The sequence below is a fragment of the Drosophila subobscura genome, chromosome A, assembly GCF_008121235.1.
Source record: "Drosophila subobscura isolate 14011-0131.10 chromosome A, UCBerk_Dsub_1.0, whole genome shotgun sequence".
NCBI classification, from domain to species: domain Eukaryota; kingdom Metazoa; phylum Arthropoda; class Insecta; order Diptera; family Drosophilidae; genus Drosophila; species Drosophila subobscura.
This window is the reverse complement of record NC_048530.1, coordinates 24,085,452-24,112,773: the sequence shown is the minus strand read 5'-3', so window position 1 is coordinate 24,112,773 and position 27,322 is coordinate 24,085,452. Positions and strand designations below refer to the sequence as shown.

The 27,322-nt window shown below is 53.1% G+C and overlaps 7 protein-coding genes across 10 annotated transcripts; 5 read left to right on the top strand and 2 right to left on the bottom strand.

Annotated features, from left to right (window-relative positions):
* Positions 1–25: 25 nt before the first annotated feature.
* Positions 26–11,988, bottom strand: LOC117903740 (spectrin beta chain). Of its 4 annotated transcripts, none has more exons than XM_034816103.1 (9): positions 11,842–11,988; positions 7,417–8,068; positions 1,644–7,230; positions 1,376–1,572; positions 1,137–1,305; positions 816–866; positions 575–681; positions 346–512; positions 26–279 (listed from the first exon to the last, which is right to left on the bottom strand). In XM_034816103.1, the coding sequence occupies exons 2-9, from the start codon at positions 7,876–7,878 to the stop codon at positions 93–95; spliced, it is 6,927 nt and encodes a 2,308-aa protein (XP_034671994.1). In that variant the 5' UTR covers positions 7,879–8,068; positions 11,842–11,988; the 3' UTR covers positions 26–92. The 4 variants fall into 4 exon arrangements, with proteins under 4 accessions (XP_034671994.1, XP_034671996.1, XP_034671995.1 ...); XM_034816105.1 differs by having other exon boundaries at positions 11,846–11,970; XM_034816104.1 differs by lacking the exon at positions 11,842–11,988 and adding an exon at positions 11,194–11,247.
* A 563-nt stretch (positions 11,989–12,551) lies between these two features.
* LOC117895186 (integrator complex subunit 2) lies at positions 12,552–16,335 on the top strand. The gene is made up of 3 exons (XM_034802667.1): positions 12,552–13,543; positions 13,611–15,250; positions 15,310–16,335. Exons 1-3 carry the CDS (start codon positions 12,644–12,646, stop codon positions 16,166–16,168), a joined length of 3,399 nt encoding a protein of 1,132 aa, XP_034658558.1. The 5' UTR covers positions 12,552–12,643; the 3' UTR covers positions 16,169–16,335.
* Positions 16,336–16,897: 562 nt separating this feature from the next.
* Positions 16,898–18,334, top strand: LOC117893566 (exopolyphosphatase PRUNE1). Its single transcript, XM_034800239.1, has 2 exons — positions 16,898–17,055; positions 17,131–18,334. Exons 1-2 carry the CDS (start codon positions 17,008–17,010, stop codon positions 18,310–18,312), a joined length of 1,230 nt encoding a protein of 409 aa, XP_034656130.1. The 5' UTR covers positions 16,898–17,007; the 3' UTR covers positions 18,313–18,334.
* A 22-nt stretch (positions 18,335–18,356) lies between these two features.
* LOC117893560 (60S ribosomal export protein NMD3) lies at positions 18,357–20,151 on the bottom strand. The gene is made up of 2 exons (XM_034800226.1): positions 19,122–20,151; positions 18,357–19,055 (listed from the first exon to the last, which is right to left on the bottom strand). Exons 1-2 carry the CDS (start codon positions 20,048–20,050, stop codon positions 18,425–18,427), a joined length of 1,560 nt encoding a protein of 519 aa, XP_034656117.1. The 5' UTR covers positions 20,051–20,151; the 3' UTR covers positions 18,357–18,424.
* Positions 20,152–20,484: 333 nt separating this feature from the next.
* Positions 20,485–20,874, top strand: LOC117893595. The gene has a single exon (XM_034800273.1). It carries the CDS (start codon positions 20,568–20,570, stop codon positions 20,778–20,780), a length of 213 nt encoding a protein of 70 aa, XP_034656164.1. The 5' UTR covers positions 20,485–20,567; the 3' UTR covers positions 20,781–20,874.
* Positions 20,875–22,817: 1,943 nt separating this feature from the next.
* LOC117893585 (shematrin-like protein 3) lies at positions 22,818–23,322 on the top strand. Its single transcript, XM_034800261.1, has 2 exons — positions 22,818–22,907; positions 22,975–23,322. The coding sequence occupies exons 1-2, from the start codon at positions 22,896–22,898 to the stop codon at positions 23,317–23,319; spliced, it is 357 nt and encodes a 118-aa protein (XP_034656152.1). The 5' UTR covers positions 22,818–22,895; the 3' UTR covers positions 23,320–23,322.
* A 260-nt stretch (positions 23,323–23,582) lies between these two features.
* Positions 23,583–24,205, top strand: LOC117893575. Its single transcript, XM_034800250.1, has one exon. The coding sequence runs from the start codon at positions 23,668–23,670 to the stop codon at positions 24,106–24,108; it is 441 nt and encodes a 146-aa protein (XP_034656141.1). The 5' UTR covers positions 23,583–23,667; the 3' UTR covers positions 24,109–24,205.
* Positions 24,206–27,322: the final 3,117 nt, after the last annotated feature.

Below are 27,322 nucleotides of genomic sequence, written 5' to 3'. Positions count from 1 at the left end.
ATGTTTTTGTTTGTTGTTTGTTGTGTTTTTGTGTGTGTAATTTGTTTGTTTTTGTTTTTGTTTTAATTAGCTGCTCTTTCCTATGCTTGAATTTACTTTTTCTTTAAAGTAAAAAACGATCTGCGCTTTGGTTCGTCCTTCTGTGAGGTGGCTGGCAGAGTCTGGGATCTGCTGGCCGCCACAGCCGCCGAATCGCTTTGGGCTTTCAGCGAGGTCACCCACTGGGCCATTTCGGTGTCGTCGTGGGCCTGCAGCAAGAACTCGGCACCGTTGGCGAGCCTGCAAAGAGAAGAATGCGAATCAGCATCGCTTGCTCCAAGGACGCCTCTCGCTGGTTCTACTCACTTGACGCGCAGCACATGCTTCTTCTTGGTGTAATCACTGGCAATTTCGACAGCCGCTCCCTGCAGATCATAGCTGGGCTCACCGCGGAAGGTCAACTCGGGGCTGCTCTTGCAACCCTTCTGATCCTTAAAGAACGAAATGCGTCCGCTGCGTGCAGCCATGTAGACCTGGGGGCAAAGGCAGAGCCAACAGATTGTTTAGTGCTTCAGCTTGTTCGGTTAACACTCACCTTATCCCAGGATCGGTTGGAGGCCTTCTTGGTGGTCGAGTCCCATTCATGCTTTCGTGTCACATAACCCTCCTGGCCCTCGCCAGCAGCTGGTGTGGCGCCTCGTTCTAGGTGGGAGCAGAGCAAAGCAAGAGGTCAGCGTTTGCACAAAGTTTCGATTAAATATTTCTAGCTACTCGCATGCTACGGTCTACGGCTCTACGGCTGCTCTTTAAATAATTGTTGATATCTTTTTCGGTACCTGTTTGGATCTCGACAGCGCGCTCGAATTCAACGGCCGTGTCTTTGGCGGCTTCGTTTTGTTTTGTTTTGTTTTTTGTTTTTTGTTTATTTGTTAGTTGTTCGTTTGTTAATCCATGGCAATATTTAATAGCACATTTCGATTGTTTGTTTTGGGGTTTAGTAAGCATGAGTGAATGATATAGAAACGGTTTAGAGATCAATTTGGGTCGGACTTGAGTCTTGATTTTAATCTATGATTGGCGTAGATATTCTTGTTATATTTGCTTGTGGGGGCAATGCTTGTGGGTTTGTGGATGGGGAGCCAAATGTCTGTGCTTACCTGCATCGTCGTGCGAAGTGCCAACATCGACATCGTCACGCCGCTCAGCCTCCCGTTTGGCCAACTCCGCCGCCTCGGAGGCAGCCTTGGCCTCCTGCTCCTCCTTCACCCGCTGTCGCTCGGCCTCCTCGGCCAGCTCCTGGCGCCGCTTCATTTCCTTAAGCTCAAACTGTGAACGCAAATCAGCAAATTAGACAAATTTTCAGCAGTAGTTCACGCGCCCCGCGCTCTTTCCTCACCGTTGTCAATCGCTCAAGTGCACTGAAGCGCTCCTCCTGGGCGGCGGCTGACTTCTCGAATGCCTCGTGCTTCTTGATCAGATTCTCCACCTCGTCGATGGTGTGGCCGAGCTCGGAGGAGAGCAGGTAGGGCTCCTGGGCAATGAGCCAAGCCTCGGCCACGGCAGCGTCTCTGGCAAACTGGTAGACCTCGAGGACTGAGCACAAGCACGGGAATTAATAGAGAAAAAAGCGCACGCACAGAACTGTGCTTGAGGATTGCACTTACTCAGCTGTAGGTTCTCCCAGCGCTCCTCCCAGCGTCGCAGCAGGGCGTTGCGGCTGTTGCTCAGCTGGTGCAGGCGATCCTTGATGTCCGCGGAGGCGTAATGGTTGCGCGTGAGCAGCTCCTTGCCCAGCGATATGCAGGCGGCAAAGTTGTCCTCGCGCGTATCAATCTCGGCCTTGAGGCTCTGGTGATTGTTCATCAGCAGCTCGACGCCGGAGACGTCGCGCGGCTTCTCGGAGGTGTTCATCTGGCGGACGAGATCCTCCATCCAGATCATGAGAATGCGCACCATGTTGAAGAATCGGAAGAGATCGCCGGTGTCGGCCAGCTTCTGTTTGCGTGCGTCGCACATGGCCTGCAGATTGTCCCAGGCGTTGAGCACCTCCTGCTCGCGGTTGGTAATCTCCTTGGCCTTGTCGCCGGCGTAGGCGTCCTGCAGCTTGGCGGACTCCTCCTGGATCTGCTGCACCTGCGAGTAGAGCGTGGTCAGGTCCTGCTGGAAGTTGTAGTGTTTGCGCTGCAGCGTGGACACCGAGCCGGCGTCGCGGCCCAGCTCGTCGGAGACGCCGTGCTGCTTCTCGAGGATGCGGCCCAGCACGTCCTTGCAGTCGTGGAAGAACTTGTGCAGCTCCCGCGAGGCGGCCAGCATCTGTGTGCGCGTCTCAATCAGCTCCAGCAGATCCTGCCACGACTCGTTCAGGTTATCCTTCCACTCGGCAATGGTGGCCGAGTCCGAGTGCCCCGCCTGGATCAGGTTGTCCGCAATGCCGTTCACCTTGGCCACCCGCTCTCCGCCCACCGCCTCCGTGTCGCGCGCGAACTCGTTGAAGCGCTCCGACAGCAGCGTCACGTGGTCGAAGTCCTGGCCCAGCTCCTGGGAGCCCGCGACCACCTCGCGGTCCGTGATCCACTGCTCCAGATCGTCCACCTCGCGACTCAGCATGAACAGCTGCAGCGCCTCGTTGAGGCGCGCCCGCCGCTCCCCGGCCAGGTCCTTGAGCCCCGCATAGAGCTTGTCCAGCTGCGACTGCTTGACGGCAACGGCATCGCCGCTGGAAATGTCATCGCCGCTGAACTGGCGGGCCACCTCGCCCAGCTGCCGTATGGTGTTGGCATAGTCCTCGACGGACTGCTCGAGGTTCTCGTGCTTCTTCATGAGGTTCTGGGCGCTGATCTCATCCTTGCCGCGATCCTCGACCATCATGTACAGCTCCTGCTCGCTCATCCAGGACTCGGCCTCCTGGGCGTCGAAGAAGTACTGCTGCACCTTCTCCGACTCCAGCAGATGCTTCTTGCGGTTCTCGATGGCGTCCTTCAGCTCCTGCCACTTCTGTGTGAGATCGCTGATCAGCGCCTCGAACTTCTTGGCGTCCTCGTGCCCCTCGTCGATCAGCTTCCTGCCATTGTTGCAGATGGCATTGATGCGCGGCTCGTGGTTGTCGATCTCCGTGGCCAGCGACTGGTTCTTCTTCTTCAGCACGTGCACATTGAAGAGGGAGTTGCCGTAGTCGCTGGAGTTGGCCACCGGCAGCTTCTCGTCGATCCACAGCTTCTCGTCCTCCACGTCGCGACAGAACTGGAAGGCTTCCTTCTTCTTCTCCAGCTGCTTCTGGCGCTCCATCAGCGGCGCCTTGATCTTCTCGAAGCGCTCCAGCACGGCGGTCTTCTTCACGACAATCGGCTCGATCTGCTCCTCGGGCACGGTCTTCTGCAGGTACTCCGTCTGCTTGTCGATCTCCTCCACCTGGCGGGCCTTCACCGCCATTTGGGTCTGGATGACCTGCTGCTTCTGCATGAGTATGTTGACGGATGTCAGATCGTTGGCCGTGTCCCCGCTGACAATCTGCTTCTCCAGGTCGGTGATGTACGAGTCGATGTCGTCGCAGGTCTGCTGGACGAGCACCTCGCGGTTCGCATCGAACAGCATGGCGCCCTTCTCCTTGGTGTGCACCTCGAGGTCGTCGAACTGCTTGGCCAATTCCTTCAGCTTGGGCTCGATGACGTCCTTGAACTCGGGCTTCTCGCTGGACAGCTCCTGGGCGGACTTCTCGGCCTCGAACAGGCGCTCCTTGTTGGCCGCGATCTCCGCCTCGAACGCCTGATGGCGCGTCCACTTCGAGTGGATTGTCTTGGCGCTTCTGTAGGTCTCGTCCTGGGACGTGGCGTACTTCTCCTGCACCCACTCGGCCAGCTCCTCGAGGTCCTGCAGGAACTCGTGCAGCTTCACCTGATTCTTCAGCTTCTCGTGCTGATCGAGAGCCCGCTGCCGGTTGTCGTCCCGCCGCCCGGTTATGTTCTCCGCCCGCTTGCCAATCTTGTCCGCATCGAAGTGCTCCTTCTCGACGAGTGTGTCGGCCACCTGGAGCAGCGTATTGATCTTGTCATCGTTCGCCTCCATGGTGGTGAGGAAGGCCTCGTGGCGCTTCAGCTGGTTCTCCGCCTGCTCGAGATTCACGGGCGTGTCGTCCTTGCTGAGGAAGTGCTCCTGCTGGCTGAGCAGCACCTCCGTCTGACGGGCATCGCGATTGAAGAGCTGCTGGTCGAGACTCTGCGAGAGCAGCACCTGGCGATTCTCCCACATCTGGTGCAGCTCCTCCCAGCCGTCCTTGAGCGCGTTGAGGCGCTCGCGCAGGAACATGTACTGCGGATCGTCGGAGGTGCTGCCCTCGGAGGTCAGCCGCTCGCCGTACTCCATCATGTTCTTGTAGTCCTCCGTGTAGTTGTCGATCTCCTCGCGTATCGACTGGTGCTGGTTCAGCAGCTTCTCGGCCTCGGGCAGCGACGTGGGCGTGTCCTCGGAGGCCACGTCGGTCTGGGTCTTGGTCAGCCACGTCTGGAAGTGGTCGAGATCGCGCAGGAAGCGATGCAGGTCGCCGGCCTCCTCCAGCTTCGAGTCGCGCTCCTTCAGCATCTGCGTGAGCTGCTCCCAGATCAGTTCGATCTGAGCGATGCGCTCGCGGATCAGCTGCGCCTCCTCCGGGTGCTCGTCCTCGATGCTGTTCGCCTCACGCTCCAGGCTCGACAGCTTGGCCTGAATGGCCGCCAGGTCGCGATCCATGCCGCTCAGCCTCCGCTGCAGCGTCATGACGCCAGTCAGGTCCATCTCCAGGCTGTCGGTCTCCGTGAGGATGCGCTTCTTGTCCTCGATCCACGAGATGGTCTCGCGGCACTCGATGTAGAAGGTCTGGACCCCGTGGGCGGACTTCAGGTCGTCCATCTTGGCCTCGGCCTTCTCGCGCAGCGTCGACCACTCCTGGTTGAGGTGATTCTGGCGCTCCAGAATCTCGTCGGAGTTCGGGTGCTCCACGTGGAGCAGTTGGCGGGCCAGCTGGTTGACCACCGCCACGCGCGAGGCATTGGCGTTCATCTCCTTGTCGAAGCCCTCGAAGCGGTGCTTCATGATCTCCACGTCCTCGATGTCCTTGCCGGGCACCATGGTGTCCAGCATCTTGGTCTTCTCCTTGATCCACTGCTCCACGCCGTCGGCCTCCGACATCAGCTTGTAGAGGCTGAGGGCGTCGAGGAGGCGCTGCTTGCGCAGCTTCGCCAGCTCCGTGAGCTCCTTGTAGCGGCTGTCGATCGCCTCCAGGCGCTTGTCCACGTTCGCCTTCTCCGCTTCGTTCAGCTTGAGGCTCTCGGCCTGCTTGTGCAGGGCATCGATGACCTCGGCGTAGTTCTTCAGCTCGTCGGCCACGTCCTTGTGCTTCTTCAGCAGCGACTGAACGTTGGCCTCGTCGCGGCCCACGTCCTCGCTGGAGACAATGCGCAGCGTGTCCAGCATCCAGTTGTCGACATCGTCGGCATCGGCGAACAGCTGGAAGTACTCGACGGCGTTCTCGAGGCGCTGGCGGCGGTACTTGGTGAGATCGAGGAGGTGGTCCCACTTGGAGAGGATCTCCTTGAGGCGATCCTTGATGCGATCGGCCCCAAAGTGCCCCTCGGTGATCAGCTCCGCCCCGACCTTGGCCACGTTCTGCAGCTGGGGATCGTGCGAGGTGATCTCCGACTCGAGGGCCTTGTGCTTGCTCAGCAGCAGATTGACGGTGGTCAGGTCGTGGCCGATCTCGTCGGTGGACACGATCTGCTCCTTCTCCTTGATCCAGTTCTCCTCGTCGGCGGTGTCCCAGTAGAACTGCCAGAGCTTGCGGCTCTCCTCCAGTCGGCTGCGGCGCTCGACGGCGAGGCGCACCAGCTCCGCGTAGGCATCCTCCAGCTGCTGGACGCGGCTCACGATGATCTCCGGGTCGCAGGGCTTGTACGACTCCGGGTCGTCGCTGAGGAACTTCTGCGAGTTCTGCACCACGACCTTGACCCGCTCGCCGAGTATGTTGATGTCGGCCTCGACGAGGGAGTGCTTCTGCAGCAGATCCTCGACGCCCATCAGATGCTTGCCGTAGTCGTCGGTCATCAGGAGCTGCTTGATCTCCTCCATGTTGTCGAGGATGTAGAGCATCTCCTGGAAGTTCTGCTGCAGCTGCAGCGAGATCTCCAGCCGCATGCGACGGGCGCGCAGCAGCTCCAGCAGATACGTCCACAGGCGCATCACGTTGTCCTTGCGCAGCAGGATGCGCTTCACGTCGTGATAGCGCTCCGACTCGAGCTCGTCGCAGACAGCCACCACGGCCTGGACACGCTCCTCGTACGCAAAGATGTCCGTCTCGATGGCCTCGTGCTTCTTGGCCGCCGCCTCCACGGCCGCCAGGTCAAAGCCAAAGTTGTCCTGGCTGACGAGACGCTGGTTCTCCGACAGCCACGTCTCCCGCATGGAGGCCTTGCGGTCGAAGCGCGCGGCCAGCTGCTCGAGCTTCTCCTGCCGAATGAGCTCCTCGCGCAGCGCCAGCTCGCGCTCGTGCTCGGCCTTCTCGAGCCGCTCCCAGGCCTTGTTGATGTCCGAAATCATTTTGCCCTCCTTGGGGGTGTAGGGCTTCTGGTTGTTCGCCCGCATCTTCGACTGCAGCGTGAAGAGCAGCACCTCCAGGTTGCCCTTCTCCACAAACTTGGGCGGCTTCTCGATGGTGCGGTAGTTGGAGAACTGCGCCAGCTGTCCCTGGACACCCACCAGCGAGTTCTCGAACTCGCGCTCGCCCAGCGACGTGATGGTCGTCTCGATCCACTTGAGCAGATCGCTGGTGAAGTGCTCGTAGTCGTTGATCATCTTGTCGTTCTCCATGGCGATGCCGACCACCTTGCCGATGCGCTTGCCCTGCACCGTCTCCTGCTTCAGCTTGCTGAAGTAATGGTAGTACGTGACGACGTACGTGATGATTGACTTCTCGTCGGGATGCTCCACGAACACGTCCTCGGCGTCGAGCAGCTTGGCCAGGCCCAGCTTGTCCTCGGCCACATCGAACGCGTTGTTCAGGTTGTGTATGGCATTCGTCTTGGACAGCTTCTCGAACTGCACCAGATCTGGACGGTGTTTGTGGATGATGGCGTTGAAGGCGAGTCCATCGCGCCACGATGTTGTGAAGTTCCTCACATTCACGTTCTGGTAGCCGGCGGTCTTCATCTGGCACCACAACAGCAGCGCATCCTTGGCCGATTTGGTCTCCTTGTTGTCCACCTCCTCGATGGTAATATCTTGAATCTGTTATATGTGTGTGGAAGGGAGACAAAATGTGTGTGTGTGGGTTACAGTTACAGTTAGTGAGAGCCAAAGCCAATATAAATACGAGTAGAAAACTGAGTGGCAACGCCCAAGAGTGATCTCTCTCTCTCTTTCTCTCTCACACTCGTATTTTATGCTCTTTTATAGCTACGAAGGAAAGCTTACCTGGAAGCGCAAGATAATCGTCCAGATGAGGCCCAAATTGAGGGATGCATTGCCATCGACAATATCGTGGGAGCCAATGTTCTCGAGATGCACACGCTGTTCCCGCAGAAATTGTAGCGCCTTGTCGACATTCTCCAAGCAATGAATCCTCATCTTGCCCTTGGTGGGCTTGGGCAGACGCTCGCCGGAGAGGACTTCGAGCAGCTTAATTAGATGCTTGCCATCCCGCATGTCCACATAGAGGTCGGCGATGCGGCAGTTCACGCGGCACAGATGCGAATTAACCCACTTGGTGAAGGTCTTCTTCTGTACGCTCTCACGCTCCTCGGCGAGGGCCTTGATGCGGCTACGCTCGAACAGCCTGGAGCTGCTGTTGCCGCCATCGTATTCGTATTCGTCGATATATTCGTTGCCGGGCCCCTGACTGGGGTCCCATCGAACAATTGAGATGTCCGTCGTCATATTTGCTTATTTGAACGTTCTACAGTTTCCACACTTTTCGTTTTTCCTTCTCTCTGGTTTCGATAAAGTTATGTTTTCTTCTCTGCTCTGCTCCTTCCTCCTTCCTTCCTTCCTTTTTTCCGTCGTCAAGTTGCGCGTTGTTTTATTCTTCTAGTCCAGAACCGAATTTGCTGCCTTCAGAGGAGAATCACTGCAAAGGGAAACGAAAGGAGAGCAAAGGTAAGCCATTGGGCGGAATACTGTGTGAATATTATTTTGGCAAATTTTTGTATGGGGATGATTCATTGAGGTGACGTCATGGGCGGGCAGGGTCGCCTGGGTCAACCCACCAACAAGTCCGATCGCAACTGTACCACTCTGTCTCACTCACTCTATCGGACACACACACACACACAAACATAGTGGTAGTTAACGCGATTACATCACACACTGACCGACCTCCCCCCACACCCAAAAAAACTAGAATAAAAGTGTGAGACTCTCTCTCTGTCTCTTTGTTCAACCCATGCCTATCCCCAGCCGAATCCCCTCCTAGGGGGGCCAACATTTGATGAAATGGCAGGAAATTCAATTCACAGAAAAAAAAACGTATCGAAAACAAAACCCAGAATACGGTAATCAGTGTACAAATGTATGTATGTAGTACATCAATCCATTATGGTTTCACACAGCTTCCATCTCTACACAGAGAATCTCTACACAACATTTTGCACTGTAGAATAGGAAACCAATTACCTTTCGCCTACAAAATCGTTCACACATTCCCGATTTTATCTCTACAAAACACAAATGAGCAGGGGGGCATGGCTAACCGATGTCAGCAGTACTCAATACTCGGAGCTTATATCTCAAAATGTGCATTCCAAAGCCATTTTCCATACTATGGAGAAAAACATAAATGATGCCACCACATTCACACTGCAAAGCTCAAAGGCTCTACACACTGACGAGCTTCCCATCTCTACACGCCTCCCTAGCGCCGACAAAGAAGGGCTTCATCTCTCCAAATGATTAACCGTTCACGCTGTCGTCCATCATTCATTCGCACTGCCCTCCACTACGGGCGCAGTATTTTCGCACTTGTGCTAAGCAAACGAAATGGGTTATGCTCGAATGTTGGGCTCGAACTTTGGATGCAATGAAAATGTGTACATATTTTTTACTGCCTCTCATATGTAGACATACTTATGTACATATGTACTTGGCACTTTCTCCTGCTTTCACATTTTAGTTTGAGGCACTGCAGTTTTCATTTCGAATTTGATTTCGGTTTTGCGGACCTAGGTCAAGCGAGAATGATGCAAAACAACGTTAGATATGTATCCACAACCGGGTACCTATGTGTGTGTTTGTTTGTTTGTGTGTGTTTAGATGTCCTTTGACGGTTGTTCCAGCACGGCACAGGTGCTGGCTGGGGGTCATTCCTCCAGCAACACAATACATACACAATTGTTTATCTGCTCTGGCTCTGGCTCTGGTCTGGCTAAGGCTCTACTCCGGCTGTGGTTTTCTCGCTCTGCCCTACTCTGGGCTCTTCACAACACTATGAGAGCTGCAGTTAAAGCTCTGCCGCTGTCGCAATCGCTGCCGCTGTCGCCACCGTAGTTACTGCTGATTTCATTTGTACTAATTTTGCGACAGCAACAACCACAGCAACAGTAAGAGAAAAAACTTGTTAAAACAAACAATACAAAATCAGCACACTAACACATGCACCTACATATGTACGCAGCCACGTACATGTATGTATGTTTCCATGCCCATACGCAATCACACACAATAGTGGCTTCTATCTATTACGTAATATTTTTAATAAAACGAAGCTTAAAACTTGCCGCAACGCAAAAACAACAACGAATGAGCTAACGAAAGAAAGAGCGAGCCCGCGAGCCCTCTCACGCACTATGGAAGAGAGAGAGAGAGTGTAAACGAGAGAGTATTTGTATTGTATCTGCTGTATATCTGAAGGTGGTGCAGCAGTGCCAGCGGGTGGGGGTGGGAGTAGTAGCTCAACTCAGGGTTGGTTTCAACAACTCAAAATGCACTCTCCTCTCTCATTTTGTCGCTCGCTCTCTCTCTCTCCCCCCCCATCAATATTTCCATCTCCGTCTGTCTATCCATCTTGCGATGTTTAATTATGATTGCCTGGCGCACAATTTAATAAGTGATCTTCTTATGAGTTCATCACTCATCATTTTTATGAAGGCTGGCAGAGAGAGAGAGAGAGAGAGAGAGAGAGAGAGAGAGAGCTGAGTGTCTGCAGAGAGAACGTGTGCGGGGCGTGGAGGAGTTGTAGTGGTTGTGCAACTCCCGAGTTCAATTAAGCAGGCCAAGAGTTCAGCTCAGCTCAATTCAGGCCCAATGCAAACCACCACCAAAGTCAAAGTTGTGTTTTTTTTCTTTTTCGGTTTCTGTTTCGGTTTCAGTTTCTTCTATGGAGAAACCAGTTTACTGGGGTGGGGTTGGGGCATCACAGTATCACATCATTTGTTGTTCCTTTGCATTTTTCGAACAAGAGTTACATTATTTTGTTTTCCAGTTGCGGGCCTCCGCTCCCCTCTATATACGGCATGGGCACCTGAGGGCCAGGCAGGCCCATGTACGTGCCAAAGCCTGCTGTTTGTTTGTGTGTCGTTGTGTTTACAACTGTACAAGTGAGTGATAGCCGCTGATTTGTCATAAACAAGGTGGGCCAGAACATCACACTCTCACACACACACACATGCATGAACTATCGGAGCTAAAGAGCAAGTGCAGCGCCAACGCCACACCGTTTTCACCCATTATTGCCAGTGGGTTTCTTTCTCTTTCCTACAAAAACCAACTTCAACTCGTGACCTCTTGTACGCGGAAAGGAGAGGGAGAAGCGACGAAGGAGTTCCTATTTTTACATGGGGCGTATGGGTGTACGTGTGTGTGCGTGCGTGAGTGTGTGCACGTAACTGTATTTCAAAGTGCAAGCGTATCCATGAGGAAGCGAAGAGTGTTCCGCCGCTTGTATTTCTGTACGAATCATAAACATGCACACATGTATGCGTGTATACATGCAAGCATACATATGTATGATTGAGTGAGCGAGTGTAGCTCCGATTAGGCGATTGCCTGATATTTCATTTTATCACCAACTGACGCAAATGTTACTTAAGGCTCTTCTTCTTATGTTTCAGGTTCTTGTTCTGCTTATTATTTCTCTTCACGTACGTTCTCGATGTTCTTTATGCTCGACTCTCGGGCGATTGCCGATCACTTTCTCACTGTTTCTGTTTTGTTTTGACTCGGATTCGAATTTTGATTTCAGTCACTGCATTAATTTACCGTTTTAACACAATCTTCTCTCACACATTCGTCTCCATTGAGACACTCGAGTATGGTGGGGGAGGCTGGGTAAAAACATAAAAATAAAACGAATCCGAACGTCCGCCACTCGACCACACACTCACGTCCAATTCGATTAGGAGGGCAGTAATGAGACAAGCGAACCACACCACACGACTTGGGACTGTGGGACTTGTACGCGCTCGCTCTGCCCAAAAACCAAAATGATGTCATCGACGGCAGCGACGGCAGCAGAAGCAACTACAGCGGCGCTGTGGCGGTGGCGGTAGAGCAGGCAATTTTAATCGATGATGTTTTTATTATGTATGTATGTATGCGCACGGCCTAACCACTATATATTATACGCACACAGCATATAGGGTAGAGCACATTTATGTCCGGATTACTAATTGGTTAGTTTTAGTCCACTCTGATCTGGCCCACATTTCAATCTCTCAGATACTTTTTTTCTTCACTCTACTCTCTGCTACTTTCTGCCACTCTCTTCTTCTCACTAGTTTGGTCGCCAGAGGTGGGAAGAGCTAGAGCTAGAGGTAAGAAGCACAAGCACTTGGGCGTTGGTCTGTTTTACCGACAGTTTTCGGCGTTATTTCGGGATTTTCACTGCGCTCCGCAACTCTCACTTACCTACTCGATAATCTTGCAGCTCCGTTTGCTATGATTGATTCATAAAACACAGCAAATATCATAGATTTCACACGATAAAACTTATAATTTCGGTCTGGCGGATATGGAAAATGTATGTATTCAAAACATCGGAGAGAACCAGTGTGACCGCGGACTTGTCGATAAGATGTACCGACAGACCCTCGGAAATATACCGAGATATACCCTTTCGTTTTCAAAATATACTGTAAATATACCGAAGTTCTTAAAACATTTTCCTCGACTTTGATCTTCTGTTTAATATTACCAGCTGGTTAGGATTCTCAGCTTTAACAATGTAATTTTACTCGAATCATCATTAAATTTCCCTCAGGATTGACTGACTTTCATGGCTTATCTTTATTGGATTGATTGCAAAATAACATTAAAAATCAAGAGGTCAACCTTGCCTCCAAGGGTAGTACCCTTATTGTTGCTTATTCCATGAAAAATGTTGTGGAACAGCGCTGCTGGTAAAATGCGTGAGATATTTTGATATCGAAATTGAGATTTTGGTATATTTTTAAGGTATTATTAAGTACATTGCATACTATAAATATATTCAAGTGTCTGTCTGTTGGTCCTATCAAAATCGATGAAAATAATATAACATGCGGTATATTAAGGGCACATTTAGAAAATGAGTGGGTATATTTTTGAGGGTTAGACGGTATAGCTTGCCGATGAATCCGCGGTCGCACTGATTTTCAATTCCATTCCCCTGGACTGGCCTGATTTTGTTTTTGAATTTTGAATCCCGAAAAGCTACGGCCAGTTATTCGAAATGCTGGCCCCGGCTCCACTGACCAAGATCACGCGCATCGAGCTGGACATCGACAAGCTCGGACACTGGGCCAAGACGAAAAAGACGCCGGTTCAAGTGTACGATGTGTCCGAGCGTGTCTTCACATCGATGCAGAATCTGGACATTACCTCGCTGGCCAGCTACCCGGAGGCCGAGATCCGGCCGGTGCTGCCCTCGCTGGTGCGGATGAGTTTGCTCTCGCCACTGGACAACACCACATCCTCCATGGAGTCGCGCAAGCAGATCCTGGCCGTGCTCATTGGCATCGAGGTGGTGAACAGCATCGTCTCCTATCTGCAGGTCAACTACCACGAGCTGGAGAACGAGCTGAAGAAGGAGCTGCAGACGCGCCAGAAGACGCCCTACTTCGAGGGCCAGCAGCAGGAGTACGGCCTGCAGTCGGGCATCGCTCTGGGCTTCGAGCGGGCCGATGTGGCGCGCAAGGTGCGCGTCGTCCTCTCCGAAATATTCAATCTGCAGCAGCAGGTGGCCGAGCAGAAGCCAGCCGCACACTCCGAAATGCTCGACGATGGCATCTACCTCGAGGAGGTGGTGGACATTCTCTGCATTGCCCTCGCCGAACTCCCCTCCCTGCTCAACATCCTCGAGCTGACCGACGCCCTGATCAGCGTGCCCAACGGCTACCGCATCATCACGGCGCTGGTGGCCAACTTTCCCGACTGCTATCGCGACGTTGTCTCCCACGTGATTGCCAACTACGACGAGGATGGCAGCGATGGCAAGCACAGGCTCGCGCTGCTCATGTCCCTCAGCGAAATGAACCCCACCCAGGCGCTGGCCAATCGGGCGCTGTGCGTGGAAATGATGAAGGGACCCTCATTCATGCTCAAACTGGCGCTCAAGCATTCGGATGATCTGGTGAGTGAACTAAAGCCTCGCCCACACCTTAAGCAATGGCTAATGGCTAGCCCTTTGCCCTCTGTAGATCCCCTTCCTCACGGGCTTGCTGCTGGGCAACGATCAGAATCTGCGCTGCTGGTTTGCCATCTACACACGCTCCAGCCAGAAGCGCAAGGGCGATGCACTCAATCTGGTGCGTGTGGAGCTGCTGCAGAAGGTGGTGAAGACGACGACAAATGCCGCGGAGCTGAAGGACTTCAATCTGCAGGGCGTGGTGCTGATGCGTCTGTACTGCGCCCTGCGCGGCATTGGCGGTCTGAAGTTCAACGACGACGAGATCAATGCGCTGTCGCAGCTGGTGACGAGTCGGCCACAGCCGACGCCCTCGGGCCTGAGATTCGTCACGCTGGGCCTGTGCATGCTGATAGCCTGCCCCTCGCTGGTGTCGACCATCCCGCTGGAGATGAAGGCCATCGAGTGGCTGCAGTGGCTGACGCGCGAGGATGCCTTCTTCTGCAAGCGCTCGGGAACGAGCACCTCGCTGGGGGAGATGCTCCTGCTGCTGGCCATTCACTTCCACAGCAACCAGATCACGGCCATCAGCGAAATGGTCTGCTCCACGCTGGGCATGCGCATACCCATCCGGCCGAACAGCACCAGCCGCATCAAGCAGCTCTTCACGCAGGAGCTCTTCACCGAGCAGGTGGTGGCCCTCAAGGCGGTGCGTGTGCCCGTGACGCCGAACCTGAGCGGGACGATACCCGGCTACCTGCCCGTGCACTGCATCCACCAGCTGCTCAAGTCGCGCACCTTCCTCAAGCACAAGGTGACGATCAAGTCGTGGATCTTCAAGCAAATATGCAGCGCCGTGCGGCCCATACATCCCGTGATGCCCGCCCTCGTCGAGGTGTTTGTCAACACGCTGATAATCCCCAATCCCACCGGGAAGGTGAACATCGACCACATCCATATGCCCTTCACCGAGGTGGAGATTCTGCACGTGTTCCGCACCTCGCAGCTGACGTTGTTCGGCGAGGATCTGCCACCGATGGCGGAGAGCGAGGAGCTGGCCAAGGTCGAGGTCAGTTGTCCGCTCACCGCCCAGCTGCTCATGGTCTACTATCTGCTGCTGTACGAGGACACGCGACTGATGAACCTCAGCGCCATCGGCGGACGCAAGCAGAAGGAGTACGCGAACAACTTCATGGGCGGACTGCCGCTCAAGTATCTGCTGCAGAAGGCGCACAAGTATCACGGCGAGTATCAGTTTCTGTTCCATCCGCTGCTGCGGCTGATCATCTCCAATTATCCGCACCTGAGCATGGTCGACGACTGGCTGGAGGAGCACAATCTGACGACGCTGGGCATCGAGGCGCTCGACTGTCCCTGCCCCGAGCCAACGCCCGAGCAGCTGAGCCGCGCCCTCGAGCACATTCGGACCAAGCCGCGCCTGGCGATACGCATCTTCAAGCAGCTGCTGCAGCTGCCCGCCGAATCGCTGGCGCAGTACGGCCAGCAGCTGGTCAGGCACATGCCGGCGGTGTTCCAGAAGTCGGTGCCGCGCTACATCAAGGATCTGTTCCACGATCTCTGGCTGCGCCTCAACGCGGTGCTGCCCACCACGCTGTGGGTCATGTCGCTGCGCGCGATCACGAACAGCGCGGACTCGATCAATCGTCGCACCTTCGCCAACGAGAGCCTGCTGGAGCCCATGGAAGTACTGAGGTGAGTACCAAGGAGCATCTTGGAGTGAAATTCGATCCATTGTCCTATTGTTCCTGCAGCTGCCCCAGGCAAGTGTTCTGCTCGCCGTATCTGCTGATGATCATGCTGCGCATACTGAAGGGCAGCCTGGCCGCCTCGAAGACATATCTGAACGTGTACATGCAGCAGAAGCAGGTGCTGGACAAGAACGGACTCGTGCAGACGGACGCCGACCGGGAGGAGCTGAAGACGACGCTGATTGCCTCGCAGGAGAGCGCCGCGGTGCACATTCTGCTCGAGGTCCTCGAGTACATGTCCAACAATTCGCGGGATCGGCTGTCGCACCTGGAGCTGCGCGAGATCCAGGGCATCATTGGCACCTACGTGCATCAGGCATTCATCTCGGAGCCGTCGCTGGCCAAGCTGGTGCACTTCCAGACGTACCCCAAGGCGGTCATCCCCATGATGGTGGCCAGCGTGCCCTCGATGCACATTTGCATCGACTTCGTGCACGAGTTCCTCAACGTCAACGAAATGGACAAGCAAATATTCACCATTGAGCTGACCTCCCATCTGGTGCTGAACTACTCGATACCCAAGAGTCTGGGCGTGTCCAAGTTCTGCCTGAATGTGATACAGACGACGCTCTCGCTGCTCACCGTCTCCTCCAAGTGCAAGTTCCTGCGCCACGTGCTGCCGGCCATGGTGCGCTTCGTCGAGACGTTCCCCATACTGGCCGACGACTGCGTCAACATCCTGATGAACACTGGCCGCAGCCTCCACTCGCAATCGTCGCTGGGCGTCACCACCATGGAAATGCCGCTCACGGAGAGCGCCAAGCTCTGGTCGTACCGCGATGCCCAGCTGCACATCGTGCTGATAGAGGATGCTTTCAAAGCCCTGGTCTCCGCCGTCATGCGGAAGTCCGAGTTGTATTAGCCCCCCGAGAATATTGCTAGAATAATATATATAGAATCCATATCCCCCCATATAGATGTACATAATTCCCATTGTACCTTCGCGCCTGACCCTGCCCCTGCCCCTGTCACTCTACCAATCTCCAAAATTGTTATAATGTGTAATAAACAAATTCATAAAATGACCAAAATAGCTAAATAAACAGCTCCATGATATTGAAGTTTGGTCACATCGTCACAGCGGGATTTACGTTTTCAAATAACCGCCGAAATGTTCAACTCTTTTTAGCTTCTTTACAGCTAAAACTTGGCTATTCTGGCGGGAAAAATATGAGCAATTGTTAGTGAGTGGCTGTGGCCTCCACTCCATATAAAGAGAGCTGCAGGGGCCACGTAAATTATTATTCATCATAATCTTATCTTTAAACTTTAGTTCATTTTCGTAATTAAATTTAATAAAATACTTTTCGCGGCCATACTGCATCGCGAACGTCTTTAATCGATTGATAACTTTGCTATCGATATTCTATTTCTGGTGTTCGTTCGGCAAACAACTCTTTTTTGAGTTCAAAATTTTCAGCAACATATTTTTGTCTTCTAATATTCAGCATAAAGAACCTGGTCAATGCGGACTCATCGTCTGCGACCAACCAATTTCGCTGTAGCGATTAAATAACGAAAAAAAAACAAAAACTTTGCTATCGATATTATGGCAACTGTTGCTTGCAGCTGCTATCGATACAACATCAACAGTCCTGGCAGGTGGTGAGGGGGTTGTTGAGCTTTTTGCCGAATTCTGGTCATAGTTTTTCTTGTTTTCTTTTTGGTTTTGGACAGCTGTAAGGCAATAGCTAATTGAGAATGCGTTTTGTGCGTTTTCTAACCCAAGCACGGACCACGCTCAGCCGTGTAAGTATGCCCCCGGAGACGACCTTCACCGGCATCATTATCTGATCTCTGGTTCGGGGGAATTTCTCGTTTCAGTATCTGGCTGAGGGTTCGTCGACGGTTGCCTGGCAGCAGCAGCAGCAGTTGGAACTACGCAAGCTGCACGTAGTGATTGGCAACGAGTCGTGCGACCTGGACTCGGCCATTTCAGCCCTGACGCTGGCCTTCATCTACTCGGAGCGCCACCAGGAGCACGACTATGTGCCCGTGCTGAACATTCCACGCAGGGACTACCTGCTCAAGACAGAGGTGGGCCACATGCTGACCAAGTGCGGCATAGCCGAGGCCATGCTGCTCTTTCGCGACGATTTGCCCAAGCAATTCACTGGCGATGTCCGCGTGCTGCTCGTCGATCATCACGTGAGTGAGTTGGCGCCGCAGGTGCTGGAGATACTCGACCATAGACCCATCGATGCTGCCAATCCGCAGTACCTGTTGCTGCCCGAGAGCTGTGTGCGCAGCATTGAGCCTGGCGTTGGCTCGTGCGCGACACTCGTGGGGCAGCGCTACTTCGCCGCGGAGCAGCCACGTTCGCCCGTCGTCGCGGAGCTGCTGCGCGCCACCATAGTCCTGGACACGGTTAACTTTTCGGCCACGGCCAAGCGCGGCTCGCCCGCGGATCTGGACATGGTGGAGCAGCTGGAGCGGGAGCTGTGTGCGGGACAGGCGGTTGTGGCGGAGCGCACGGAGCTCTTCAATGAACTGGTGGCGGCACGCGCGGACATCAGCAAGCTGACACTCGGCGAGGTGCTGCGCAAGGACATGAAACTCATCCAGACAGAGCGTCAGAAGGTGCCCGTGGCCGGCATGCCCATCCTCATCCGGGACTTCATAGAGCTAAGTGGCGCGGAGCAGGCGGTGAGGGAGTTCGGCATCGACAGCAATCTGCTGGTGATGCTCGGCATGTACGTCTCCCCCGTGGATGGCGCGGTGCAGCGGGACGTGGGACTCATCTCGCTGGCTGGGCAGAGTCAGCTGCTGGAATGCGTGCGCCTGGCCCTGGTGGGCTGCCAGGAGCCGCCGCTGGATCTCAGGGCGCACGCTGTGGGCAGCCGCTTCATGGGCGGCTGCTACCTGCGCCAGCACAATCTGCGCGCCACACGCAAGCACATTCAGCCGGTGATCAAGCGAGCGCTAATGGACTGGGAGGAGCTGCACGGCTTTGGCTGCAACGAGGTTTACTTCTTCAAGGAGAAACCCAAGCTGGGACTGTCCTAAGCGGGTGAGCGGGCGAGCGGGGGCCGGGAGGAGCTGTAGCTAAATGTTTAGCAAGGATTCCTTTTAGTTTGTAATTATACAAAGAAAAATACATGTAAAGCAAAAAAGAAACCTAAAGCTCGGGCTCGGGCTCTGGCTCTGCATCGCCCATTTCATCGTCGGCGCACTCCAGCGTCATGTCCTCCAGCATCTCCTCGAGCGTGATCTGTGGCACATCGCCGCTGGCTGGCTGCGACTCGCTGGGCAGCGTCTTGTTTGTGTCCCGGTAGATGTTCACCTGTCCGCGCATGTCCACGTTCTCCTCCAGATCGTCGAGGAACTCGTGGTAGTCGTGCTTGCTGCGCTCATCCGTCGCCTCCGCCGCCAAGTGCTTGAGCTTCCACAGCCGCTGGCTGAGGCGCGTCTGGCGATCGTAATGCTTGCGCACCAGCACCACATCCGGCACGAGGTCTGCGGGCAGCTTCTCAAACTCTGGATCATTGATGTTCGCCTCGCCCGTGTTGTAGCCCATGACGGAGTCGCCCACCTTCAGCAGGTGCCCCAGATGGGAGCGTGTGTGTATGGGGTTGTCGTTGATGCCCAGCTCCGAGGAGCGCAGCACCCAAATGTCACACAGAGCGTGCTTGAACGACAGCTGCCCCTGGCCCGGGTACGTTTTGCGATCCTTCTCCATAATCACCTCAATGTCCATGACGATGTACTCCACCAGCTGCTTGGGATTGCACACAGCCTCAAAGGGTGCCCTGCGGAGGAGGGAGAAAATGGATTCATTTTGGACCCGTCTCTGGGGGATTTACATGCGAAAATACCTAAAGTAAACCTGCGAAGTTAGCTCTGCAATCTGTGCTGTGAGGGGATCGATCAGATGTATGCTGCTGGACACGCGATTCACCAGGCAAACGGGCGACAGGTTGCCCAGCTGGTGGCGCAGCTTCTTGGACAGGCAAACGGCGCTGTCCTTAGACACGGGCGCCAGCTCGACGGACCACGAGTACTTGTAGTTGTAGTTGTTGCTGTGTATGTCGTGCGAGATGAGCCGCTTCGAGGTGGTCACCTTGCCGGGCACCTGTGTCAGCAGAAAGTCCACCATGCGGCGTGCATGATTCTCGTTTGCGTAGTAGAAATCCAGGCCGCCATGCTCCGGCTTGATGCCCAGCGTGTGCTCGTGCGCCTTGTGCTTGAGTATGAGCTGCTCCAGGTAGTAGAATGTCTTCTTGTTCTCCGCTCGCTGCCGCACCTGCACCAGGCAGCGCCAAAAGTCCTTTGCCTCGGTGCGGTGGCAGTCGGTGCACATTTGATTCTGCACCGTGAACTCCACGACAAAGACCTGCTGGAGCACAGTGCCGCCGACGATCTCGCCATGCACTGTGAGCTTCACCTTGATGCGCTTTGAATGCTGTTCGGTCCATATGAAGCCTGCATCGACGAGCTTCACCTCTTTGAGGCCCTTCAGCTTTTTCAGGCAGAGCGCGAGCAGCTCGCGGGACTCGAGGGAGGCCTGAATCCATTCGGTGGGTGGCTGTAGGTAGCGCTCACAGTTGCGGCAAAAGTGCAGCACCGCCTGCTTGGGTATGTTCTCAGTTATGTCCACATGATTGCGCAGACAAGTGACGCACATGTTGGCTGGATTCGGTTGGATGGGAACGGCACACTCGCAGCAGAGGATGACGGCATTGGGTACGTTGCTCTGGCTGCTGCTGTCGCCCAGGGAGCTGACGCCAGCGGATTCGTGCTCCATGGGTGTGTTGTGATCTTCCCTTTTTCCCTTCGTTTATTTCGAAATTTGTTACTGACGCAGTTGCTGGAATATGCAAGTAAACACGTGCCCGTGTACCGTGTATCAAATTATCGATACAATATACCGACAGACCCTCGGAAATATACCCTTTCATTTTTAAAATATACTCTAAATATACCGTAAATCCAAAATCATTTTACTCGACTTTGATCTTCTGTTTAATATTACCAGCTAGTTACGACTCTCAGCTTAAAAACTATAATTTTATTCAAATTATCATTTAATACTGCACTAGATTGGCTTATTTTCATGAAATATCTTTCTCGAATTGATTGCAAAACGAGGTTAAAACTAAAAAGGTCAACCAGAAAAAATATCATTGAAAGTTACGTGTGTGGGAATGACATGTGTCAAAAACACTGCCTCAATGTCATCACTAGCTGCAAATTGAAAACAACAAAAAGCACAGATCAGATATTTTTTTTTTGGAAACCGGCAAAGCGTAAATTTCATCATCATGCAGAAGAAACCCATCAATGCCAACGCTCTGCTGGACAAACTGCATCGCGGCGCCGTCTACGCCTGCATCGGCGTCACCCTCTACGGCACCTATGTGCTGGGCAGCCGCTACTACCACTACTACACTGTTATACGCCCGGAGAAGCAGCAGGCGGAGCTGAAGCTCCTCGACGAGGGCGCCCACGACAAGGCCAAGGAGCTGAAGTACTAGACATTTACCCCAATATTATCTTTAATGTTTGTTAAGCGTAATAAATTGTAAGGAAATGTAAGCATTTTCCCATCAAATGGATGCCCAACCAAAAGTCGCAGCCACTGGCCGCTGTTGTTGTTGTGTAACATGCACAGCTGATTGCCGATTGCTTCGGCAAAGAGCAGGCGGAAGGGGGCGTATATTTAAAGACGGTTCCTAACGGATTGTGGAAGATCTGATCTGGCCACAGCCAGATGGTTCTTCAACAATGCGCCATTAACAGTCGTGATAATAAATCAAGCGACTCGATCTCCAGTCAATGGGTAAGGAGAATCAATCAATTTCAAGACTTGAATTATGTAAAATCCGTGCCAAGAATTATGGTTTAGCGCTGGCAATCGAAAAATGTTTCTTGCTTATCTCTGAGGGGCATCGTGACTGGGACTGGGACTGGGCTTCCGCTTGCTTAACTTGGCCCGCATCTGCAGTCAGCAAGTCGGCAGATCGGAGACGTCGCGTGCATTAACCTCATCGCCGGTGCTGGCTGCAGACCGCCCGAATAGTCCAAGTACTTGCGAATATTAACATTAAATGGTACAACAGCAACAACAATAGGCGGGCTGGGCCATAACAATGGCGTTGCCACCCACTTTTCTGTGGATGTCGAGACATCATCGGAGGGGAAGCTTGTGAAACGAGCGCTTGCATTTTCCATGCTTCATTTCATTTGATTTCATTCAACAATGTTGCCTCCGGCCATTGCCCCACTCCACTCTTCCGCCCGCTGCCATCCCATCGCGTTGGCAAATCAAAAAGTGCATTTGCAATTGTAGCTGCCACTGCGGTCAAGGTCGTCCTTCATTGTGGCCCAAAGCAGTCGGAAATGAGTCGCAAAATGTTGAAACGCGACTGAGCGACACCCTGTTACATGATTTGAGTCTTGAACGAAGGAACTAATGCACGTGGAAGGGTGAAAAATCTGTCCCTCGGTTTTTTGTTCGCTAAATGCTCTTTTCTGAACGCGATTGCGAGCATTGAGCGAGGCTTCAGTCATTGCTCGTGGATTATAATAGTTTTCAAGTGCGTTTCGTTCCAGCATACCCTTCCCCGCCATGCATGTTTTACAGGTAACCAAATGAGTCGTGCTCTGTGGATTCCTTCGATAAGAGCGGGAGGCAGCAATGTATTTTTTGCATTTGAAATGATCTGGCAGCTTAATTAAAAATGCCAAAATGCTGTAAACGTGCAATTGTTCATAATTTGTATGTAATCGCATGCATATTGTGTGTATTTGAATGCATTTCCCACGGGGCTTGTGGCATTTCGATTTTGCCCGCCCCCCGCTTCTAGATGGATCACAACGCTACGCCCTCTCGCATGCATACATATGATTGGGTAACTGTAATCCATACACACATGCGTATGTCTGTATGCATGTAATCTGCAGTGCTGCATGTGAAAGTGTCATACGATAGTTTTTCGCCAGGTGATTGTGGCACTCATTTCAGTGTGGATCGTATTGCCTGGTTGTGGAATTCAGTTTTTGTTAGATTGCATAATGGCAGGCCGCCGTGGCTTCTAGAACTTGCATTTGGTTTATTTAATGAGCGGAAATCGAGGAAGGGGAGTTAAAACGTTAGTTGCAACGCCCACTCACAAATCTGTAGGGGTTGAGCGGCGCTGAGAACTGACCTTTTGGCTCGCTTGCAGCATAAACAATATTCGATTTCAAGCCGTCCCCCCGCCAGCCGTCATGCATTCGCAATCCCTTAGCTTTAACAATCGCTGAATTCGTTGCCGATTCTCCGCTGCTGCTGCCGATGCTCCTCTGCTGCTGCGCAGCTGCGCTGTTTCTGCTGATGATGCCACCCTGTTGCTGCTGCGCTGCTTCTGCTGCTACTCCTCTGCAGCTGCGCTGCTACTCCTCTGCTGATGCTGCTGCTGCTGCTGTGAGCTGTGGGCTGGGGGGAAGGTGTTTGGCTTTTGCATAACTGCAAACTGTAGCAGCAATGCCCTGGACGGTGACTATAAAAGCGCAGGGCACAGCTCCCAACCATAAACAAACGCAGGTCGGCTCCAATCGCGACAACCAGCAGCAGCAGCGACACAAGAAAAACCCCACACCCCCGCAAAATGAAGTACTTGGTAAGATCAGCAGCAGCAGCAGCAGCAGTGTCACCCCCCAAAGGACTAACCACCGTTATTCTAGCAGTGCATTTTTGTGATGCTTGCCATGTGCCTGGCCAGCAGCTGGGCAGCCATTTCCGAGCCAGCTGGTGCTCTGCCCGAGATCCCAGAGCAGGATGCGGCTGCGGCTGCGGCCATTGGTGAGAAGAAGACGGAGAAGCGCGGCATCTATGGATTTGGCCATGGCTACGGTGGCTATGGCGGCTACGGGGGCTATGGACATGGCTACGGCGACTATGGACACGGGCACTATGGCTATGCCAGTCCGTACTACGGCAGCATTGGATACGTGCACTCCGCGCCATACTACGGCGGGCATCATGGCGGTTACTATCCCTACCACGGTCACGGCCACTACGGCTACTACTAGGAGGGGAAGGGGAGGCTCCGGCAACAAATCCATGCATACATAATTTTTTTTTATCGCTTCACATTCATCAACTACACATCATGCAATATATAAATTAAAATATGCATAAATAGATGTATCGAAGAAAATGAAATAAAAACATTTGGTCCAAAATCATTTGAACCTGTAAGCTGTTCGCGCCGCTTTATGTTGCTAATCGATAGTTATGATTCCCACCCGCACTCCACTGTTGGTTTAGCTTTCTCAACGATCTGGCAGCCTTCGGGAATAACTGTTTATGACAAGCCATCCTCAATCGCGGCAAAATATTGTTTTCTGCAAGCAAATTGACTCTTTTTGTGTTTTAAAATGTTGAAACGTGATCTGCAGAGCATCACACTGAAGCTGTCCGATCTCAAGGAGTACGACGCGAAGCGCCTTGAGAACAAAATGAAGAATCAGCGCTCGCGACGATCTGTGGAGCCCATCACCGGGGACGACGCGTCCACTTCGGGCACGACCACTTCCAGCTTTTCGGGGGGCAATTTCACGGATACACCGACCGCGAACACACCCACAGGTTCGACCACGCCAACGCTGCCCACCGAGGAGGATGTGGCTGATCGTCCACCCCGACCCACTTCTGTGGCCGCCACAGCCACAACCGCAGCCACGAATTCCGGCTCGACCGACGATGATATTAGCGTGGCGGCCGTGGCCGATGACAACGACACCATCGATGAGCTCAGCGACGACAACTGGGTCGACTTGGAGCCCAACGACGAAGATGGAGCTAGAGGTGGAGCCTAGTCCAGCCTAGTCCAGCCAAGCGGCGTGCATTTCTGGTGCTTGCATGTGCCCAATTTTGTAAACGCAACAAAATAATAATTCCAGAACTCTAACTCGATGCGTATCGATTGCAGTGGGCTTCATAAAGGGAAGGGAAGCGTGGGGGAAATATTATTTACAGCTAAACACAGCCATGTATGAAAAATGCAAGAAACTTAAAGCTGGCTGCTGTGTGACTATACAAAGCTGGCTGCTGAGGAACTATTGCCATTTCTCTTTCTTGCACTGGACACGAGAGAGAAGGCACAACTAGGGAATATTTGTTGTCCAATTTTCTGGCTCTTATCTTCTCTGAAACCTGTCAGATGAGCGTTAATCAAAAGTCTTTGGAAATACATTAGGATCTTTGGCCACGAAGGTAGGGAAAAGAACCATAATAAATATTAGAAAAATATTAACTAAATGAACAACCAACTCCGAAGAGTGGCGCTGACTTGATTAAAACAATAACAGCATACTTTTCGGTTTTGAAAAAAAAGAAATAAAAGATCTAAGCAATTGTTAAAGTTAAAGTCTTAATGCTTCGCTCTTAAATTCACTTCTAAGTTCTCCACACGATGTCTTGGGGGTGGGCTGCGTGGGGTGGCGGAAGTATCAGCCGCTAGAGTGCGCCCGTGTTACGGGTAGAAAATCTCAAGGCGCAGCTTGGTGGCTGTCACTCGCAGTTGTCACGCTACCTGGCTGGGGTTATCCAACCTGTGGCCATATGCAGATTTCGTAATGCCATAAGAAAACTCCGAAAAACCAAATGGATGCTGCATGCATATGTGTAGAGACGTGTTGTTGCCTCACGTTAGGGCGACACATGTGCCCGGCAGGATCCCATGGATGACGACACTGCAAATGGTTAACTCTTCCGTGAAGCTCAGGCTCACAATCCACGTGATTTAGGCACTCACATGGTGGGGGCAGTGGGGACCGAGTGCCAGGGGCCACCATCCATTGCAGTGGAAAAGCACACTATAAAAGCTCGAAAGCTTGTGCACGGGCGCTGCATTTCAAAACGGGACGTCGAGCTTTGTTGTTTCTGTTGTTCTGTTCGTTTGGTGTTGTCGCTGCCAAGACGCGGCCAAAACACAACGGTAAATCCTGCTAGTCTGCTGGTCGCCGGTCTCTTTCCCGCTTCTCGCCGGTCCGCTCCGCTTCGGTGCGTGACGCGACGTTAAACGGCGGCCCGCGGCCAAACTAAATTGTGGACAGTCTTAAATTAATTACGCGTACAAATTCGATTTTCGAGCGTCGTTTACAGCTGTGAAGGTGTATAGGTATCGGGTATCTGTCTGTCTGTGTGTGTGTGTGTGTGTGTGTGTGTCCGTGACCTGCAGTTAAGGATCGACCCGTGCAGCACGTGGCACGTGCCAGCGAAAAGTGCAAAGGGTAAGTTTACGTGGCCCAGGGGATGCCGCGCAGAGCCCCCATGCACATCGATATACTATAGAAACTCGTAACCACCTGTCATGCACACACACAGCACAGAGAGAGAGACACACACACAGCCATAGACACGTGCAACAGCGAAGAGTGACGCCTGCCGAGGCCAAGGAGCTGCCGATGCTGCCGGCCAACATTCAGTTTCAATGAGTTCTACCGCGCGGTCGTTGTCCGATCCATCAGCACAGGACCAGTCGCAACATCACGCCATTGCTTGTAAGTAGAACCCATTTTGTAGACAGACAGACAGACAGGACGGGTCTGTGCATAATTAGCACCCACAATCCACACCACACCACACAATCCACACCACATACAACCCACAACCAAGTCGCACATCTCACTGGGGTTTAGCGCTCAACAGGTGCCAAACGCCCACTGGCCGTGACTGGCCGTGCAATATTAATGCGGCACAAAGCGGGCCACGACAAGTGCATGTTAAATAGAAGGCGGTAACAATGCAAACGACTCGACACAGGCACAGACACAGTGACGGTGCCTGACACAGGCAGGATGCCCATGGCCCAGGGCCAACCCATTTGCTTGCCTTTGCTGCCATTTGACTGCTGGCTGGCTGGCTGGCTGGCTGCCTGGCGACCCCAGCAAGTTCGTTCCTACAGCCAGCTTTTGGGCTGCGTCATGGCAATGCGGCATGTTTCGTGCTGTCGCTGCAGTTGTTATTTGTCTGCCCTGCACCCAAGCTCATTTGCGGGGTATATTCGATTAGTGTGGAGTGGGAAAGTGCCATTCGTAGCCCCTCGCTGACTCTGCTGAAATACTGCAAAAGGGAAATGGGAAAACAAACACGGAGTGCAGGCTTACTCCTTGGAAGCTCTATGAGATCTCCTCGTAAGCCACCTCAAGCGTATGAGGTAGTGTTGGGCCTCTTGCCCTCGCTCCCACTCGCTGGCTGTTGGCTGTGCGGCAGCTGGGCGCAGACAATTCCTTTGTTATTGCCAGACAATTTGCGGCTGATTGCTGACTGCCAATCTCTTTTGCATGCATTTTCTTTGCATTACTTTTGCTGCGCTGTTCCTGGCAGCTCGACGAGTGACTCCGCAGAAGGGTACCCCAGATCAGGCCAATTAACAGTCCGGGAAGGGTGTCAGCATATCCATTCATGGTAAGTTCTCCGCGAGAAGACAACAAAACGATCGATCGATCAGCGCAGGGGAATTTCCCTTTGAGGAAGACAAGTGAATGCACCTATTCAAATATTCATATCAAATCAGCAAAAGGTGTCTGACAGCGATAAGCGGCCGTCCTGCCCGGCCATTGCCCAGTCGCGGATCAAGGGGATATCTAATGCTGCTCAACTAACTGCACTCCATGCACAGCCTGATATTTCAGCGGCCTGAGCTATTGACCGCAATTCGGCACCTGCTTATCACCAGCATCCAGCATCCAGCATCCACAATCCGTCGCTGCTCCAAGTGCACAACGCACAACACACTTTTTGGTCCCCGGGCAGGCTAATCGGCGCTGTAAGCTGAATAAACAGTAAACACAATCAGTGCTGAGGAGGCGCTATCAGGTCGCCGTTGAAGCTAGAGACGGAGGAATGGGAAAATCCAAGCTAATGCTGCAGTGGGTCCATGAAGATGGAGTTTAAAAATAGCGCAAAAGCGTTTAAAAATAACCCAAAGAAAAGTAACTCGAAGTCCAGGAGCGCACTCACAGCGGAAAGGTAAACGGGGAATTTTTTGGCAGTAGGAAAGGAGTGGAAAACTGGCAGCTGGTGGAC